This window comes from Staurois parvus, unplaced genomic scaffold, assembly GCF_062004578.1.
Source record: "Staurois parvus isolate SC_StPar_1 unplaced genomic scaffold, SC_StPar_1.0 ptg000063l, whole genome shotgun sequence".
In the NCBI taxonomy this organism is placed as follows: Eukaryota; Metazoa; Chordata; class Amphibia; order Anura; family Ranidae; genus Staurois; species Staurois parvus.
The window spans coordinates 279563-297908 of NW_028317859.1; the positions used below are offsets into that span (position 1 = coordinate 279563).

Genomic DNA, 18346 nt, shown 5'->3' on the forward strand with positions numbered 1-18346 from the left:
TGCGCAAAATCACGTATATATACGTGATTTTGCTGTATCAGGTAGGGGGAACAAGCGCCCTACCTGTGCCGCCATTTGTGTGATCACCGAGTATCTCCAACGGAGGAGAGACCTGCATGTAAGCAATACAGATCTCTCCCCTGTCAGTCACAGCACAGTTTTTTATGGCTCTGCATACCAGAGCCATACAAAGCAGTGTGCTTACAGTGAAGCACACAGCCCCCATAGTGAAACAACACACAGTTAACCCTTTGATCACCCCAGAAGTTAAACCCCTTCATGCCTAGTGCCATTAGTACAGTGTCAGTGGTTTATATTAGGACCGATCACTGTATTGGTGTCATTGGGGATGTCAGTGACACCAAGTCACTTCCCCCTAGTATCAGAATGCCCGCCGCAGTCCCGCTATAAGTTGCTGATCACCGCCATTACTAGTTAAAAAAACTCCAATATATATACCACCATTTGTAGATGCTATAACTTTCAAGTAAACCAATAAATTTACACGTATTGAGTTTTTTTTGCAAAGCCATGTAGCAGAATACATTTTGGCCTAAATTTATGATGAAATTTGATTTTTTTACTGGACATGTTTAATAGCAAAAAGTCAAAAAAGTTTTTTTTTCTCAAAATTGTTGGCCTATTTTTATTTATAGTGCAAAAAATAAAACTGCACAGGTGGTCAAATACCAGCAAAAGAAAGCTCCATTTTTGTGGAAAAAAAGAACATAAATTTCATTTGGGTGCAGCGTTGCATGACAGTGCAATTGTTCATTAAAGTAATGCAGCGCCATATCGCAAAAAATGGCATGGTCAGGAAGGGGGGGAAATCCTCTGCAGGGCAAGTAGTTAAAGACACTGTTAAAATTTTTAGGGTTAAATTTTCCCCACAACATTCTAAATAAACAATGTTATTCCTTTAAACAGAGAGGTGAGCACTATCGAATACTTAGGTGCAGAGGTAAAACATTGTGATGGCCTGGAAATCTGCTGTTTTTTTTTCCTTTTAGAAGTGTTTTGATTAAGTAACTAAACGTGTATTATTATGTATTCTCTACAGCAAAAAGTGGGAAGCTAAGATTTTATCCAGTGACATTTTTTCTAGTGCAGGTTGAAAAGGTATAAATAAATCTAGTTGGTTGCTAGTTTTATTTGGTCTCTGGTGTCCGGGATGTGACACTTCTTGGGGATTTTTCCACAGCACAGTTTCAGAAGTTGAATCCTGTTATGGAGTCTATTAAGATCCATAAAAAAGACTGTATACGCTACATTAAACATGGCACAATTACATAACACATGTGGATTAAAGGAAATCTGTGAGCTGCCATTTTTGACCTCATCTTCTAAAAATGCTATTTACCTGGCTATTATACTAGTCCTTTTTTTTTTTCAAACTTCTCATGCTCCTGATCTACTAGAGCTAGCAGGGCAGCAAAAATCCAGATGACTGGCATACAGAGAAAGTATGGTGTGCTTTTAAGTGTATGTCAGGGAAAAAAAATGTGTTGAAAGCAGAAAAATGGGCATTTCAATTTGTGTATGGGGCTACATATTCGCAGATCAGTCAGGGTGCCCATGCTGACCTGTGCCCACAACCAAAAGCTCCTACAACAGGCACATGTGCATCAGAACACAATGGAAGAAGGTGGTCTAGACCAATGAATCATGTTTTCTTTTACATCATGTGGAGGATCGGGTGTGTATGCATCGCTTACATGGGGAACAGCACCGGGATGCCGTTTGAAAAGAAGGCAAAGTGGTCGAAGCAGTGTGATGCTTTAGGCAATGTTCTACTGGGAAATCTTGGGTGCTGCCATTTGTGTGGATGTTATTTTTATATGTACCACCTACCTAAACATTGTTGGTGACCAAGTACACCATATTCCTGATGGCAGTGGTATCTTTCAGCAGGATAATACACCCTGTCACAATGGTTCAAGAATGATTTGAGGAACACAACGTGTCTGAGGTGTTGATATGAGTTTTCTAGATCTTAATCCATTGAATATGTGTAGGATGTGCTGGAAAAATAAGTCCAATCCAAGGACACCCCACTTTGCAACTTACAGGACTTAAAGTGGAGCTATACTGGAGCTGTGATGTCCTGAATCTCCATTCAGCCCAGTGGGTTTGGATATCAACCCCCCAGCCATTCTAACTGGCCGGGTTGAGATTACATAATTCCCGTGCATATGTGAGAATTCAGTCACCTTGGCATTGCCATAATTGTACACTGAGCTGAATGCGTACAGCTCAGTGTACAGTGCAGAGAGGCAGGTAAGCACATAGTATGTGTCTTCTGCATTTTTCTTCATTAAAGTTTCATTAAAGATCTGCTACTGACACCTTGGTGTAAGATACTACAGCATACCTTTAAAGGCCTAGTGGCGTCCATGCCTCAACAGGTCAGGGCTGTTTTGGAGACAAAAGGGGGACCTACTCAATATCAGGTGGGTGGTCATAAAGTTATGTCTGATTGGTGTATAATGTACATCTCTTCTGTACATACACATTTCCCTATATTTTATCCCTTAACCCCTGCCCTCGTTGTCACACAAATATGCAGCTTCACAGAACTGGGCTTTTTCTCGTGGGGCCGCATATTTGCGCACCCGCCTTTGTGCTGGGAGCACGCCGCACAGCACAAATACCAGGGTTCTAACCCGGGACTCCCGATTCCGGGTCACATGATCGCTGTGATAGCCACTTAGGCACAATGTCAGAGCAGCTGCCCCTGCAAACATTTCTAAGTGAGGGAAAATGAACTACTTACCTCACCACAGTACTCAGAAATAAACTCATTCTTCTGGACAGACTCTTTGATGAAGGTGCCCCAACCAGCTACATCAGATGGGGCCAACAGCAAGTGCTAGAAGAAGAACAGACATTTAGTAATGTAAAGAGTGCACAAGGCAAACATAGCAAAATTTGAAGAAAAAAAAAAAGCCTCCTGAAACTTGACACAGAAGCAAAAGCAGAAAAACAAAGTAATTTTGTTTAAATCCAAACTGAGCTTTCTGTTTACAGCCTAATTTTACTTAACCACTTCAACCACAGAAAGTTTTCCACCCTTCCTGACCAGGCCATTTTTTGCTATTCAGCACTGCCCTATTTCAACTGGTAATTGTGCAGTCATGCAACGCTGTACCCAAACTAAATGTATGTCCTTTTTTTCACACAAAAAGAGCTTTCTTTTGGTGGTTAATAATCACCACTGGGTTTTTTATTTTTTGTGATATAAATGAAAAAAGACCACAAATTTTGAAAAACAATATTTTCTACTTCCTGTTATAAAAAATAACCAATAAACTCAAATTTCGTCATACATGTAGTACATGTCTTTGTTAAAAAAAAATTCCCAATACGTGTATATTAATTGGTTTGTGTGAAACTTATAGTGTCTACAAACTATGGTATACATAATTGAAATTTACGCAGCTTTTACTTACTGACTGCCTATCACATTTCTTAAGGTGCTAAAATGTCAGAGCAGTACAACCCCCTCCCAAATGATCCCTTATTGAAAAGTAGACACCCCAAGGAATTTGCTGAGAGGCATGTTGATTCCACGGAAGATTTTTTTTGCCATAAATTTTGGAAAATTAATATTTTTTTGTCACTTAAATGATATATTGCTCACACATGCCATGAGTATATGTGGAATAACACCCCAAAACACATTCTATTACTTCTCCTGATAATGGGGATACCACATGTGAGAGACTTTTTGGCAGCCTATTCCCTCATGCCACTTCCTCATTACCTAGCATAGTTTCGGAAGCCCTGAAATGCCAAGATAGTGCATACTCCCCGCCCCTCCAAATTACCCCCTTTTGGAAAGTAGACACCCCAAGGAATTTGATAAGAGGCATGGTGAGTTGTCAAGGTCCTACCTTTTCCCTGAGGTTTTGTTACTCCATGTGCTGGCGTCCATCTTGGATTCTGTAGTGCATGGTGGGAATCCTTTTATGCCTTCAGGTCTCTGAGGTCCATCCCCCAGAGGGGTGTGGCTGATGACATATAAGCCTGTGGCCCGCACATGCTCTTTGCACTTGTGTCTTGTTCTTCCTACAGCTCTGTGTATACGCTCGTGACTCTTCTAGTATCTGACTCGGCTTGTGATTAAGACCATTCTCTGTGTTTTCCTTCGATCTGACCTTCCGTTGCTGAACCCGGCCCGTGACCTGTGATTCTCTGTCTACTGTTCTGTACCGTTTAGTCCCGTTGTTGTCGACCCAGCTTGCCTGACTACGCTATTGTCATTCTCACCAGCTACACGCCATTGGCGGCGGCCATTACCGCAGCCGGGGTGTCTCGGGGGCCGCGACCTGGTTCCTGGCTGCATCAAGTCCATCCCCACCATCAGGGGCCCTGGTGAAGGGCAGCCTGGGACTTAGACTCCACGCCCTGAGGGACTTCGGTCTGTCGGTGGTGGTTGTCGTCAGCCAGTGCGTTACCCTGCCACTAGGCCTACCTGTCCGTTCCACAGCCCTGCCCTGACACGAGTACTTTGCAGATTCCATTTTTTGTCACAAGAAAAGAAAATATATATTTTAGTTTTCTTTCTTCTATTTTCCAAAAATAGAACAACAAATGAGACCTGCAAAATATGCACCATGTCCATTAGCAAATACCTTGGAGTGTCTACTATCCTGGCATTTCAGGGCCATCATTAGAAACTTATGCCACACATCACACACAATTCTAACCATTTGAAGAATAATCCTTTTCTGACACTTTTTATTTACATGAAAAAAAATAGTTTTTTTGCTAGAAACTTTGAACCCCCACACAGTATATACGTATATATTTTTAAAGCAGAAGCCCTACAAAATAAAATGGTGGGTTTTGCAATTTTTTTTTATGTCACACAGTATTTGCACAGCAATTTTTCAAATGCAAATATTTTTTGGAAAATATTCACTTTTTTTAATTTTAATGCACAAAAACACAATATATTGCCCAATCGTTTGGTATTTATTTACTCGGTGTAATATTTTTTATAATTTTTTTTTTTTTTGGTGATCAGTGTGATCAGATGCTTTCCCAATTTAAAAAGGGTGCTGTATCCAGCAAAACTGAAATGATGAAATGCTTGTTGTTTTCAGTTTCTTAGACCACAGAGATAATTGGAGCTATTCCGGTCTCTAATCAGCTCTAGGGCTGCGCTGGCTGCATTCTCATGTTTCTAGGTGGGACAGGAAAGCCGTAGGTGGTGGGAGATGTCCCTTCCTGCTGCTTGTAAAAGCAATCTAGCAGTTAATTAGCCGCTAGGATTGATTTTACATGAAAGCCGACCGCCAGCTGAAAAAAACAATACCAGGATTATGCCTGTAGCTGCAGGCATCATCCTAGTATAACCACTCAAAGTCAAGTGACATACCGTACGTTGCTGATCCTTGTTGGGCATATATGTAATGTAAACAATAATAAATGTGATAAACCAAATAACCAAAAATAATAGCGCAATCCTAAACCAAATCAATAAATAAATATATGGAGCTGCTGTATGGAGGGCGCTCTTATAGAGCCACCTCCTTCCTAATTGGCCCAATCAATAAAACACCTGAAGGTGTAATGTTGTTACTTAAGCATAATCCGATATATACACACCATTATGCTTAAGTAACAACATTACACCTTCAGGTGTTTTATTGATTGGGCCAATTAGGAAGGAGGTGGCTCTGTAAGAGCACCCTCCATACACTGCTTACCACTCCCTCAGAAGTCATTGGACAAAACGCGTTAGGGTGTGACTAACCGGTGACGTCACTACGCACGCTGATGCACGTGTCCGGACCACGTGATCGCACTATCGCCAACTTGAGTGCAGGAAGGCTGGTGAGACACTGGTTACAGAGCTTGCAGCTCTGAATAATAACAAACGCTGTTTGTATATTTGCTGATTGTGAGTGCGGTTTTTAAAGAGGGTTTTTTTACAATAAATTTGCTGGATGATATTGCACTATGGTGAGTATTTTTTTCATTCACGTGTGCTAATTGGATATGAGAGGATTTCCCTAAGTTGGAGCCTGTCTGGTGGAATGCTGGATATAAAATAATATGCTGATTTATCACCAGCACATGGTGAGCGTGCATTTTGATGGGGTGTTTTGTGCACTGGATATCACATTGGTGAAGGAGGATCTCATTACTTGATCCTCATTTATTGAGGATCATTGATATATGGACTTTTCTGAATGGACTATATGGGAACTTCCTATATAAGATTTAACACTGAATATTTTTGCACATATATGGTGGTGGATATATTTAGTTATTTATATATTTATTGATTTGGTTTAGGATTGCGCTATTATTTGTGGTTATTTGGTTTGTCACATTTATTATTTACAGTGTATTATTATTATTAATAGCAGCACCTAATGTTTTATTTCCATTATCTTACTTTATTGGCGTGATGATGTTGGTTTAAGAACTGTTTTTGAGTGTTATACTCATAAAACACTTTTAGGTGACTGACCTGATTGATTTTCATATATGTAATGTGTTCTTTTTTTTTATGAGAGTGTTATCACTGGAATGTATGAAGCGCATTATCGTCTCATATCTATGTCTGGTCATGGCAGCAGAGAACATGGGCATATAATGAATCAGGTCTATGGACCAATATGACCGCAATTCATTCTGTTTTGTATTGCCCATGTTGGGAGTAGGCCCAAAAAAGTTTAAAATTCGGAAACCGTGTTAGCTCTCTATGCGATTTGTTTGGCAGAGCTGAATTTGGGTGGGTGCTGTGGCCCACAAGAAGTTGATACAACTCTTCTGTGAAAAACAGCAGAGGGGCTGCTAACACCACGTTTTTGGGGACACTATACTAAGGGAGCACTAGTATAGTTTTGATCGTGATCAGTATATTGATTCGTGCAAACACAACACCAGTAATGGCGGTGATCAGAGACCTATAGCGTGATTGCGATAGTGTGCGGGCAGTCTAACGCTAGCTGACCCTGGCTGGGAGGGGTGCTAACTGACCATGACACACTATCTGATGTTGTTGGTGGCAGTAATACAGTGATTACTCTGCCCATCCTCTATTCAGAGATTTTCATTCATACAAACTGCAATATCATCTGCTGGAGGAGCTGGACGGAAAGGGCGGGCATAGTCAGGTACTCTAGATGAGTGCCCGTTAAAGCTCCCTTAGTACCATTAACCTCCACTGCACTGGAAGAGTGCGGCAGTGGGAATATTAACCCTTGCCGCACCAGGAGAGTGTGCTGGGGGATGGGGGGTGGGGGACATCAGACGAATATTTCTGCTATATAAGCAGTACAAGGGACACATCTCACTAAACATAAGCTACAGTGAGGAACAGAAGTATTTGAACACCCTGCGATTTTGCAAGTTCTCCCAGTTAGAAATCATGGAGGGGTCTGAAATTCACATTGTAGGTGCATTCCCACTCTGAGAGACAGAATTTAAAAAAAAAAAATTCAGGAAATCACATTGTATGATTTTTTAAAGAATTTATTTGGCTTGCACTGCTGAACATACAGTGGGGATCGAAAGTTTGGGCACCCCAGCTAAAAATTTGTATTAATGTGCATAAAGAAGCCAAGGAAAGATGGAAAAATCTCCAAAAGGCATCAAATTACAGATTAGACATTCTTATAATATGTCAACAAAAGTTAGATTTTATTTCCATCATTTACACTTTTAAAATAACAGAAAACAAAAAAATGGCATCTGCAAAAGTTTGGGCACCCTGCAGAGTTAATATCTTGTACTGCCCCCTTTGGCAAGTATCACAGCTTGTAAACGCTTTTTGTAGCCAGCCAAGAGTCTTTCAATTCTTGTTTGAGGTATCTTTGCCCATTCTTCCTTACAAAAGTCTTCCAGTTCTTTGAGATTTCTGGGCTGTCTGTCACGCACTGCTCTTTTAAGGTCTATCCATAGATTTCAATTATGTTGAGGTCAGGGGATTGTGAAGGCCATGGCAAAACCTTCAGTTTACGCCTCTTGATGTAATCCCCCGTGGATTTTGAGGTCTGTTTAGGATCATTATCCATTTGTAGAAGCCATCCTCTCTTTAACTTCAGCTTTTTCACAGATGGCATCAAGTTACCATCCAAAATTTGCTGAAATTTTATTGAATCCATTTTTCCTTCTACTCGTGAGATGTTCCCTGTGCCACTGGCTGCAACACAACCCCAAAGCATGATTGATCCAACCCCATGCTTAACAGTTGGACAGAGGTTCTTTTCATTCAATTCTGTGCCCCTTCTTCTCCAAACGTACCTTTGCTCATTCCGGTCAAAAAGTTCAATATTAACCTCATCGGTCCACAGAACTTGTTTCCAAAATGCATCAGGCTTGTCTATATGTTAATTTGGAAAGTTCAAACGATGATTTTTGTGGTGAGGACGTAGAGGAGGTTTTCTTCTGATGACTCTTCCATGAAGACCATATTTGTACGAGTATCTCTTTATAGTGGAATAGTGTACCACAACTCCAGTGTCTGCCAGATCTTTCTGGAGGGATCGTGCAGTCAAATGTGGGTTTTGAATTGTTTTTCTCACAATCCTGCGAGCTGTTCTGTCTGATATTTTTCTTGGTCTTCCAGATCTTGCTTTAACTTCCACTGTTCCTGATGACTGCCATTTCTTAATTACATTCCGAACAGAGGATATTGACATCTGAAAATGCTTTGATATCTTCTTATAGCCTTCTCCAGCTTTGTGAGCGTCAACTATTTTCAGTTTCAGTTTTCTAGACAACTGCTTAGAAGAACTCATGGTGCTGATTGTTGGGGCAAGGTCAGATGAGTCTGGGCATTTAAACCTTTGAGATTGACTTCACCTGGTCTTCCCAGACGATGATTGAGAACAATCCATGACACTGGCAGGTCTCAGCTTGGCAAAGGGGGCAGTGCATGCTATAAATTCTGCAGGGTGCCCAAACTTTTGCAGACACCATTTTTTTGTTTTCTGTTATTTTGAAAGTGTAAATGATGGAAATAAAATCTAACTTTTGTTGACATATTATAAGAATGTCTAATCTGTAATTTGATGCCTTTTGGAGATTTTTCCATCTTTCCTTGGCTTCTTTATGCACATTAATACAAATTTTTAGCTGGGGTGCCCAAACATTCGATCCCCACTGTAAGTATTTGAACACCTAAGAAACAGCAAGAATTCTGGCTCTCAAAGACCTGTTACTGTGCCTTTAAAAAGTCTACCTCTACTCCACTCATAAATCTAACTTAATAGCACCTGTCTGAGCTCTTAAGGGGCACCTGTTCACCCCACAGTCAGTCAGACGCCAACTACTACCATGGGCAAGACCAACGAGCTGTCAAAGACACCAGAGACAAAATTGTGGACCTCCACAAGGCTGGAAAGGGCTACGGGGCAATTGCCAAGCAGCTTGGTAAAAATAGATCAACTGTTGAAGCAATTGTTAGAAAATGGAAGAGGCTAAAGATGACTGTCAGTCTCCCTCAGACTGGGGCTCCATGCAAGATCTCACCTCGTGGGTATCACTGATGATAAGAAAGGTGAGAAATCAGCCCAGAACTACAAGGGAGGAAGAGAGCTGGGACCACAGTTTCAAAGGTCACTGTCGGTAGAACACTACGCCGTCATGGTTTCAAATCATGCATTACACGGAAGGTTCCCCTTCTCAAGTCATCACATGTCCAGGCCCGTCTGAAGTTTGCCAATGACCATCTGGATGATCCAGAGGAGGCATTGGAGAAAGTCATGTGGTCAGATGAGACCAAAGTAGAACTTTTTGTTCTAAACTTCACTCGTCGTGTTCGGAGGAAAAAAATGGATGGAGTTGCATCCCAAGAACACCATCCCTACTGTGAAGCATGGGGGTGGTAACATCATGCTTTGGGGGTACTTTTCTGCGAAGGGGACAGGATGACTGCACTGTCTTAAGGAGGATGAATGGGGCCATTTATTGTGAGATTTTGAGCAACAACCTGCTTCCCTCAGTCAGAGCATTGAAGATGGGTCGTGGTTGGGTCTTCTAACATGACAACGACCCGAAGCACACAGCCAGGATAACCAAGGAATGGCTCCGTAAGAAGCATATCAAGGTTCTGGAGTAGCCTAGCCAGTCTCCAGACCTAAATCCAATAGAACATCTTTGGAAGGAGCTGAAACTCCGTGTTGCTCAGCCACAGCCCCGAAACCTGACAGATCTAGAGGAGATCTGTGTGGAGGAGTGGGCCAAAATCCCTGTTGCAGTGTGTGCAAACCTGGTCAAGAACTACAGGAAACGTTTGACCTCTGTAATTGCAAACAAAGGCTTCTGTACCAAATATTAACACTGATTTTCTCAGGTGTTCAAATACTTATGTTCAGCATTGCAAGACAAATAAATTCTTTAAAAATCATACAATGTGATTTCCTGAATTTTTTTTTAATTCTGTCTCTCAGAGTGGTAATGCACCTACAATGTGAATTTCAGACCCCTCCATGATTTCTAAGTGGGAGAACTTGCAAAATCACAGGGTGTTCAAATACTTCTGTTCCTCACTGTATGTCCCTCGTGCTGATTCATTTTGTTTAACTAAACCTAGGGTTTGAACCAGCTACACACATGGGTTTATTTACTAAAGCTGAAGAGTGTAAAATCAGGCTCACTTCTGCATAGAAACCAATCAGCTTCCAGGTGTTATTGCAAAAGCTTAATTGAACAAGATGAGGTTAGAAGCCGATTGGTTTGTATGCAGTAGTGAGCCTGATTTTGCACTCTCCAGCTTTAGTAAATAAACCCCATAGTTACATAGTTGATAAGGTTGGATAAAGACCATACAATTCAACCTAATAGTGTGTGTGCTTGTGTCACTATAGTTTTTAATATCTCTGTACATTGTTTTCACTAAGAAACAAATCTAAAGGATTTTGAATTAATCTACATTCCCTGCTGACACCACCAGTTGCAGTGGAAGAGCGTTCTACATCTTCATCACTCTGACAGTAAAGAACCCTTTACACAGTGTAAGATTGAACTGCGTCTTGTCCACCTTCATTGTGTGGCCATGTGTCTTCTTTAGAGACCTAAAATTACATAGTTTCTTCTCAATTATATAGTTACCAAGTAAAGATTTGTATATTGTGATCATATCCCCTCTTAAGAGTCTCTTCTCAACGGAGAATACGTTTATTGTTTGTAGCCTTTCCTCATAACAGAGGTCCCCCCCATCATCTATCCCCCCCCCCCCCAGTTTTGATGCCCTTCTCTGTACACTCTCCAGTTCAAGGACATCCCTCCTGAGGACTAGTGCCCATAACTGGACCGCATACTCAAGATGTTGCTAAACCAATGCTCAGTACATCAAAACTAAAAGGTGTGCAAAGTCTTAGGCCCTGTGTTTGCACATTACTGCAATGCACAGTATTAATGGCATGCCAAAGTAAGTACAGCATGCTGCAGAGCACAGTAATGCATGAGATGTGTTGTTTTGCGCTATAGTAAAACAGTACAGGAGTGATTTTCTTACATTTTTTAAAATGAATAGGCTGCAGTAAGGCAAAGCATATTGCAAATTATGAGTTACCACAAAGCATTCCATCATTAATGACCCCTTGCAGTTAATTTTCTTTAGAAAGCACCCAGACCTTGAATAAAAAAACCTGTCCACTACAAGCATGCTTCAGAGAAGGACTCTTGCTCTCTGTGTGGCATCAGTAGCCTCCAACACAAACATTTCTGATTCAGAGCTAGAGATCTCCAATCAGCAGGCAACACCAGCTTTGCTGATCGAAGAGCTAGAGGTCTGATTCAGCAGGGGACATGTTGGACCTCTGCAGAATGTCTACTACTTCCACACATTGGTCTTCACTGCAGCATAGCAGCAGGTGAAAGGTTTTTCTACTCAAGCTGTGGCTGAGGAAAACAAATGGTAGAGTAGGGTTTCTCAACCTTTTGACCTTGGAGAACCCTTGTCAAAAAGTTTGAGATCTTGAGGAACCCCTGAAATAAGGTTCACATCTACTGCTCAAAGAACATTGATGTAATCAGCAAGCTGTTGATATAATACCAATTATTTTTATAAATAGCATTAAATAATAGAATCAATAATTAAACCTACCTAATACCTATTTAATGTGAAACTTGTGCTTGCTTTTTCTGCAAAGATGGGTTCAACTTAAGTTAAAGCTTTGCAGGAGGGTAGCAGGGCAGGATACAGGTGGTCAGGAGGGCACATTACGTGAGAGCAGGGCACATTACGTGAGAGCAGAACACATTATATGGGAGCTGGGCATATTACGTGGGGGCAGGTCACATTTCATGAGTAGGGCACATTACATGAGAGCAGGGCACATTACGTGAGAGCAGAACACATTATATGGGAGCTGGGCATATTACGTGGGGGCAGGTCACATTTCATGAGTAGGGCACATTAGATGGAAGCAGGACACATAACATGGGGCACAAAGCAGGGCACATGAAATGGGACACACAGCATGGCATATTACATTGGGGACATTACAGTACCATTTTCGGTCATATGCAGAACATAGCGTGATTAGTCCTCTTGTGGCACGCTGTTCCCTGCCGTCCCTCCTCCCCTCCTATCCATCCTATGTGATGTCACATACAAGCAACTTGGTTGGACAGGGGGAGAAGGACCAGTGTGAAATGTTACAGCTAGCACAGCCGTTTCTCTGCCTAGCTCTTCATGTGTTGGCAGGGGGATGCAATCTACCTGTCAGTTGCCTTTGACTGATGGGTACAACACTGCGGAACCACTGGGTAACCCTAAGATTCTGCAGAACTCCAGTTGAGAAACCCTGCTGTAGAGTATTACCCACCTTTTGTTTTGATGCAACTGGAATGTATTTAGCTAATTAAAAATGTAAATTCAGGTGGGTATTAACCCTTTGCTGCCACTAATGTGGCTCAAACATCAGGACACTGCAAGTGTTAAAATGCGCTAGAAGCCATGAGTTTGTTTTTACTTTTTTGCACATGGCTCCAGACTAGTTAGTAAAACAGATAAATAGGATGAAAAATGCAGCCCCTGATGTCCACTACAGATCCACCCAACGCATACGTGTTTTGTCATATTGCTTTCCTCTACTTACATGTTTCGTCACACTGGTTTTCTCAAGGATGCCAACACATACACAGGCAGGCAATGAGAGATAGGACGGTCCATGTGTTTTCATACAAGTTGGTTATTTTTATCAAGTCTTGATAAAGGAGGCCACAGCCACTTGCTCCACATCATTTCCAGCGGCTTTTGTGTCTGTACTGAGCAACACACACGCTCTGTGGACCTTCCTTGCATGCCAGTGTAAGGAGAGTGGCCACTTCAGCTTCATGAGCATTTCATCTACTCGGCCTGCTATTAACATCCTCTCTGGGCAACCCACAGAGTACCCAAGAGAACACATGAGGGCTCTCCCTTGGATTTATGATTATAGATGGGTTTTATACAAGGTTTACCCTTCGTGAGTGCATTGGATTATGCTTTTATTTGTGTTTATTAATAAATAGGGTTATCTGCACTAGGGTTGTGCTCTCTTTGTTTTATTTTGGTTTCACAGTGAACTTGTTCCAGCTGGTACTTAGAGATTTGAATTGACCCCAGTTTTTGGCAGATTGTTACCTTTGTAGCTAGATTAAAGAAACAGTGGACAGAAATTATATAATGTTTTGGATATTTTAAGTAATTTTTCAAACCAAAAATGCAGATTTTAATGTGTGAAAATTGGAAAATTTGCTTTGGCAGCAAAATCTATCAGTAACAAATGAAAATCAGACCTTGTGTTATAAATCAAGAATGATCCTAAACCCGTAAGATATCAATCATTTCATGTTTTAATAGCTATGCATATTGAAAAAGTTACACAAAAAATTACTTCAGGACTCACTGAAATAGCTTTATAACCTATTTTAGGTAGCCTAGCAATGCATTTTGATCCCAGATCCCAGCAACAAACCTTCTTTAGGCCCCGCTGGATACTGCAGTTCTTGCAGGACACAATCTTGGAGTCCCAATGCTCAGAGGCACCACAAGTGAGGCATAGATCAGGGTCACACTCACGGACAGCCAGATAACATGGACACTGTTTGGTATTACACTGTGTCTTACATCTGCATCCAGGGAAGCGGTTCTGACCTGTGGGGGAACACAGGAGGCTAACCCAAATATAAAAGACCAGTGATCAGACAAGGTGTCTCATACAAAATGCAGACTGTTTGCATGTTTGTACCAAAGTAATTAACATCAAAATATCTACCTCATATAAAAGAGCAAATGACAAACTAAAAATTCTTAAAGGGAACCTATATAGAAATATTTTAATGAAAGGGAAAACCTCAAAAGGGTTATTGCACGATACACTCTACTCTTGCCTTACTTAACAAGCACTTTGGTTGGGTACCTGCTATTGTTTTACCGTGTAAACAGCACACCTCCAGCTTCATCTAGTGGTTGTGAAAGTATTGACTGGAGAATCTGAAGCATTAACATGTAAGAGCAAACATTTTTATATTGTAACTACTTTTTTTTATTGTATGGAAGTTACAGAATGAAGACAAAAGTATGCTAGTAAACAGTAATAAGGAGTTACTCATGGAGAAAGAAAATAATGTAGTTTCCCATAGAGGTCATAACTTAACAATATGGGGGGAATTAAAGAGTTGCACAAGCACAATGCCTGCACAACTCTTCTAAACATAAAAACGCAGATGCTGCTCTTAAGGTACGAGTCCCTTTGTTAATTAGAATTGACAAGTTCTCTATTCTGTGGCTGTGGCAGATGCAGCACAGAGAGCTGGAGCTGCATTCTCTGATCTACAGTCAGGTCCATAAATATTGGGACATCAACACAATTCTAACATTTTTGGCTCTATACACCACCACAATGGATTTGAAATGAAACGAACAAGATGTGCTTTAACTGCAGACTGTCAGCTTTAATTTGAGGGTATTTGCATCCATATCAGGTGAACGGTGTAGGAATTACAACAGTTTGCATATGTGCCTCCCACTTATTAAGGAACCAAAAGTAATGGGACAGAATAATAATCATAAATCAAACTTTTGCTTTTTAATACTTGGTTGCAAATCCTTTGCAGTCAATTACAGCCTGAAGTCTGGAACACATAGACATCACCGGATGCTGGGTTTCATCCCTGGTGATGCTCTGCCAGGCCTCTACTGCAACTGTCTTCAGTTCCTGCTTGTTCTTGGGGCATTTTCCCTTCAGTTTTGTCTTCAGCAAGTGAAATGCATGCTCAATTGGATTCAGGTCAGGTGATTGACTTGGCCATTGCATAACATTCCACTTCTTTCCCTTAAAAAACTCTTTGGTTGCTTTTGCAGCATACTTTGGGTCATTGTCCATCTGCACTGTGAAGCGGCGTCCAATGAGTTCTGAAGCATTTGGTTGAATATGAGCAGATAATATTGCCCGAAACACTTCAGAATTCATCCTGCTGCATTTGTCAGCAGTCACATCATCAATAAATGCTTTGACACACATACACCTACCTCCTGGAGAGTGTTCTTGATCTGGCCAACTGTTGTGAAGGGTGTTTTCTTCACCAGGGAAAGAATTCTTCGGTCATCCACCACAGTTGTTTTCCGTGGTCTTCCGGGTCTTTTGGTGTTGCTGAGCTCACCGGTGCGTTCCTTCTTTTTAAGAATGTTCCAAACAGTTGTTTTGGCCACGCCTAATGTTTTTGCTATGTCTCTGATGGGTTTGTTTTGTTTTTTCAGCCTAATGATGGCTTGCTTCACTGATAGTGACAGCTCTTTGGATCTCATCTTGAGAGTTGACAGCAACAGATTTCAAATGCAAATAGCACACTTGAAATTAATTCTGGACCTTTTATCTGCTCATTGTAATTGGGATAATGAGGGAAAAACACACACCTGGCCTTGGAACAGCTGAGAAACCAATTGTCCCATTACTTTTGGTCCCTTAATAAGTGGGAGGCACATATGCAAACTGTTGTAATTCCTACACCGTTCACCTGATTTGGATGTAAATACCCTCAAATTAAAGCTGACAGTCTGCAGTTAAAGCACATCATGTTTGTTTCATTTCAAATCCATTGTGGTGGTGTATAGAGCCAAAAATGTTAGAATTGTGTCGATGTCCCAATATTTATGGACCTGACTGTATCTGTCCATTCCTGCAGGTGAGGTATGACCATCTGGTGAGGTGACTGGAGTGTGGTATTCACACTATTAATTCTATCTACACTATAGCAGCACTGCTATTGATCTGGTGGACTATTAGGGACTTTCATATGAGATACTTTTGGGACTATCATTTGGATTTTTGAGTAATGATCTAGCGCCTCCTGGAATCTATGGACTTTTTGATGTCGTTTGACACGTGCTTTATTATTAAGGGTGCAGCAGCCAACATCTCACAATTTTTTTTTATTAGATGGTTGGATGCTATACACATTTACTTTTATAGCTGAATATGTTATAATAGCTCGTGTTTCTCCAACGTGCAGTGTTCAGTGGTGTATATTATTGTTGTGTAATTGTGCAAACTATCATAAACTTATCTTAAGGTCTCCCCCTAAAGGGATTTTATTCATCACCCAAAAGCTCCTAACACAAGCATGTCCATAGTTTCTCAAACTGATAGGTGAGCTATCTAATTATAACCCATTTGACTATACAGGATGTGGGACCATAAGGAAAAAAAAAAAGGGGGTGGATGGCTGGTGACTCCTCTGTGGAGGGTCTCCTCGCCCTGTCAGATGTCACAAAAAGCCTATGATATATTATGATGGAGTTTTGATAATGTTAGAACAAACAACTGTAGATTTAAAGTGCAGCCAACAGATCCATGTAAACATGATTTATTCAACCTATCCTGGGAAGTGTGTACTAATTCCTGTGTTGCAGAAAACCTATAAAGATAAGAAAACCATTCAGGGCCGTTGGGAATGAGCAGATTTCCAATGTACCGGTAAACGCATTCTTGCAGCATTAACAATGTGCATGGCTAAGGATTTAAACTATTGCCTGTCTGGTAAAGAAGTGTGGTGCAGCAGATATTGCACAGGGGTGAAGTCTAAGTCATATGTAGTCACCTGAGCTACAACCCTATGCACTTTTTCCCTGAATTTTTTGAATGGCTGTACACTGCGACCAAGTATGCAGTAATGAACCACCAGCCTGGTGACATCACCAGCAGACTTTGGAGGTAGATAGAAACACTCTATGTAGAAAAGAAGGTGTCTTATACCACCAAGACCTCAGTTTATATCCACTCTCTTGAACATTGACAGAGAAGGAACCCTTGGTAGCCAATACATTTATAAGTTTCCCTTTCCACCTCTAAGAAACTGTATCCTAGGTCAGCACATGCCACATCCTCATTGGCTTTGTGTAAAACAAACATGCTTAAATAGAGAGTAAACATAACATGCCATTACATGGTAGTGAATGTGCAGAGAGAAGAGGGTCATTGAGATACTGTCTGATTTGTAAGTACGTCCACATCAGGATCTGGAAAGTATCTATGGGGGGAGACAAGTTACCCTCGACTTGTTTTATCCTTAGCTAATAATTTTGTGCTGGGCCAAAAGTCAACCAAAAAGTTGCTGTTAGTGCTAGGAGGGAATTCTGGGCTCTGGAGAGGCAGTGGTAGGAGTCCATGTTCTAAGTATCCATCAGCTCTTTGTCAGCTGTTGCATATTCCCCTATTTTACTTTTAATGTGGTCTGTGTTTTCCTAAAGATCATCAACCTAAGACTGCAGTCGAGATATAGACATACAGTAGGTAAGTCTCGCTGCAGCTCTTTATGAAGAGACAGGAGCAGATAGAATTGTGCAGTAAAATATGTGGCTCAATCTCTTCCGGAATTGCTGTATTAGTTAATGAGGTTGAAAAAAAGATACTAGTCTATCTAGTTCAACCAACAAGAAAACAATATTGAAAACCCCCATATACACAAATCCTATACCCACAGTTGATCCACAGGAAGGCAAAAAAACAAATAAAGCATGATCTACAGTCAGGTCCATAAATATTGGGACATCAACACAATTCTAACATTTTTGGCTCTATACACCACCACAATGGATTTGAAATGAAACGAACAAGATGTGTTTTAACTGCAGACTGTCAGCTTTAATTTCAGGGTATTTACATCCAAATCAGGAGAACGGTGTAGGAATTACAACAGTTTGCATATGTGCCTCCCACTTGTTAAGGGACCAAAAGTAATGGGACAGAATAATAATCATAAATCAAACTTTCACTTTTTAATACTTGGTTGCAAATCCTTTGCAGTCAATTACAGCATGAAGTCTGGAACGCATAGACATCACCAGATGCTGGGTTTCATCCCTGGTGATGCTCTGCCAGGCCTCTACTGCAAC

The 18346-nt window shown here is 41.0% G+C and overlaps 1 protein-coding gene across 6 annotated transcripts in view; it reads right to left on the bottom strand.

Annotated features, from left to right (window-relative positions):
- Window positions 1-18346, bottom strand: part of EZH1 (enhancer of zeste 1 polycomb repressive complex 2 subunit) — a 193452-nt gene that overhangs the window by 39464 nt on the left and 135642 nt on the right. For 5 of the 6 annotated variants that reach the window (XM_089668770.1, XM_089668768.1, XM_089668767.1 and 2 more), the window contains 2 exons: window positions 13929-14107; window positions 2774-2869 (listed from right to left, as the gene is read on the bottom strand). In XM_089668770.1, coding sequence (XP_089524896.1) covers window positions 2774-2869; window positions 13929-14107 — 275 coding nt within the window. Of the gene's footprint in view, window positions 1-2773; window positions 2870-13928; window positions 14128-18346 lie in introns of all 6 variants that reach the window. The other variant, XR_016311529.1, reaches the window with a different exon arrangement.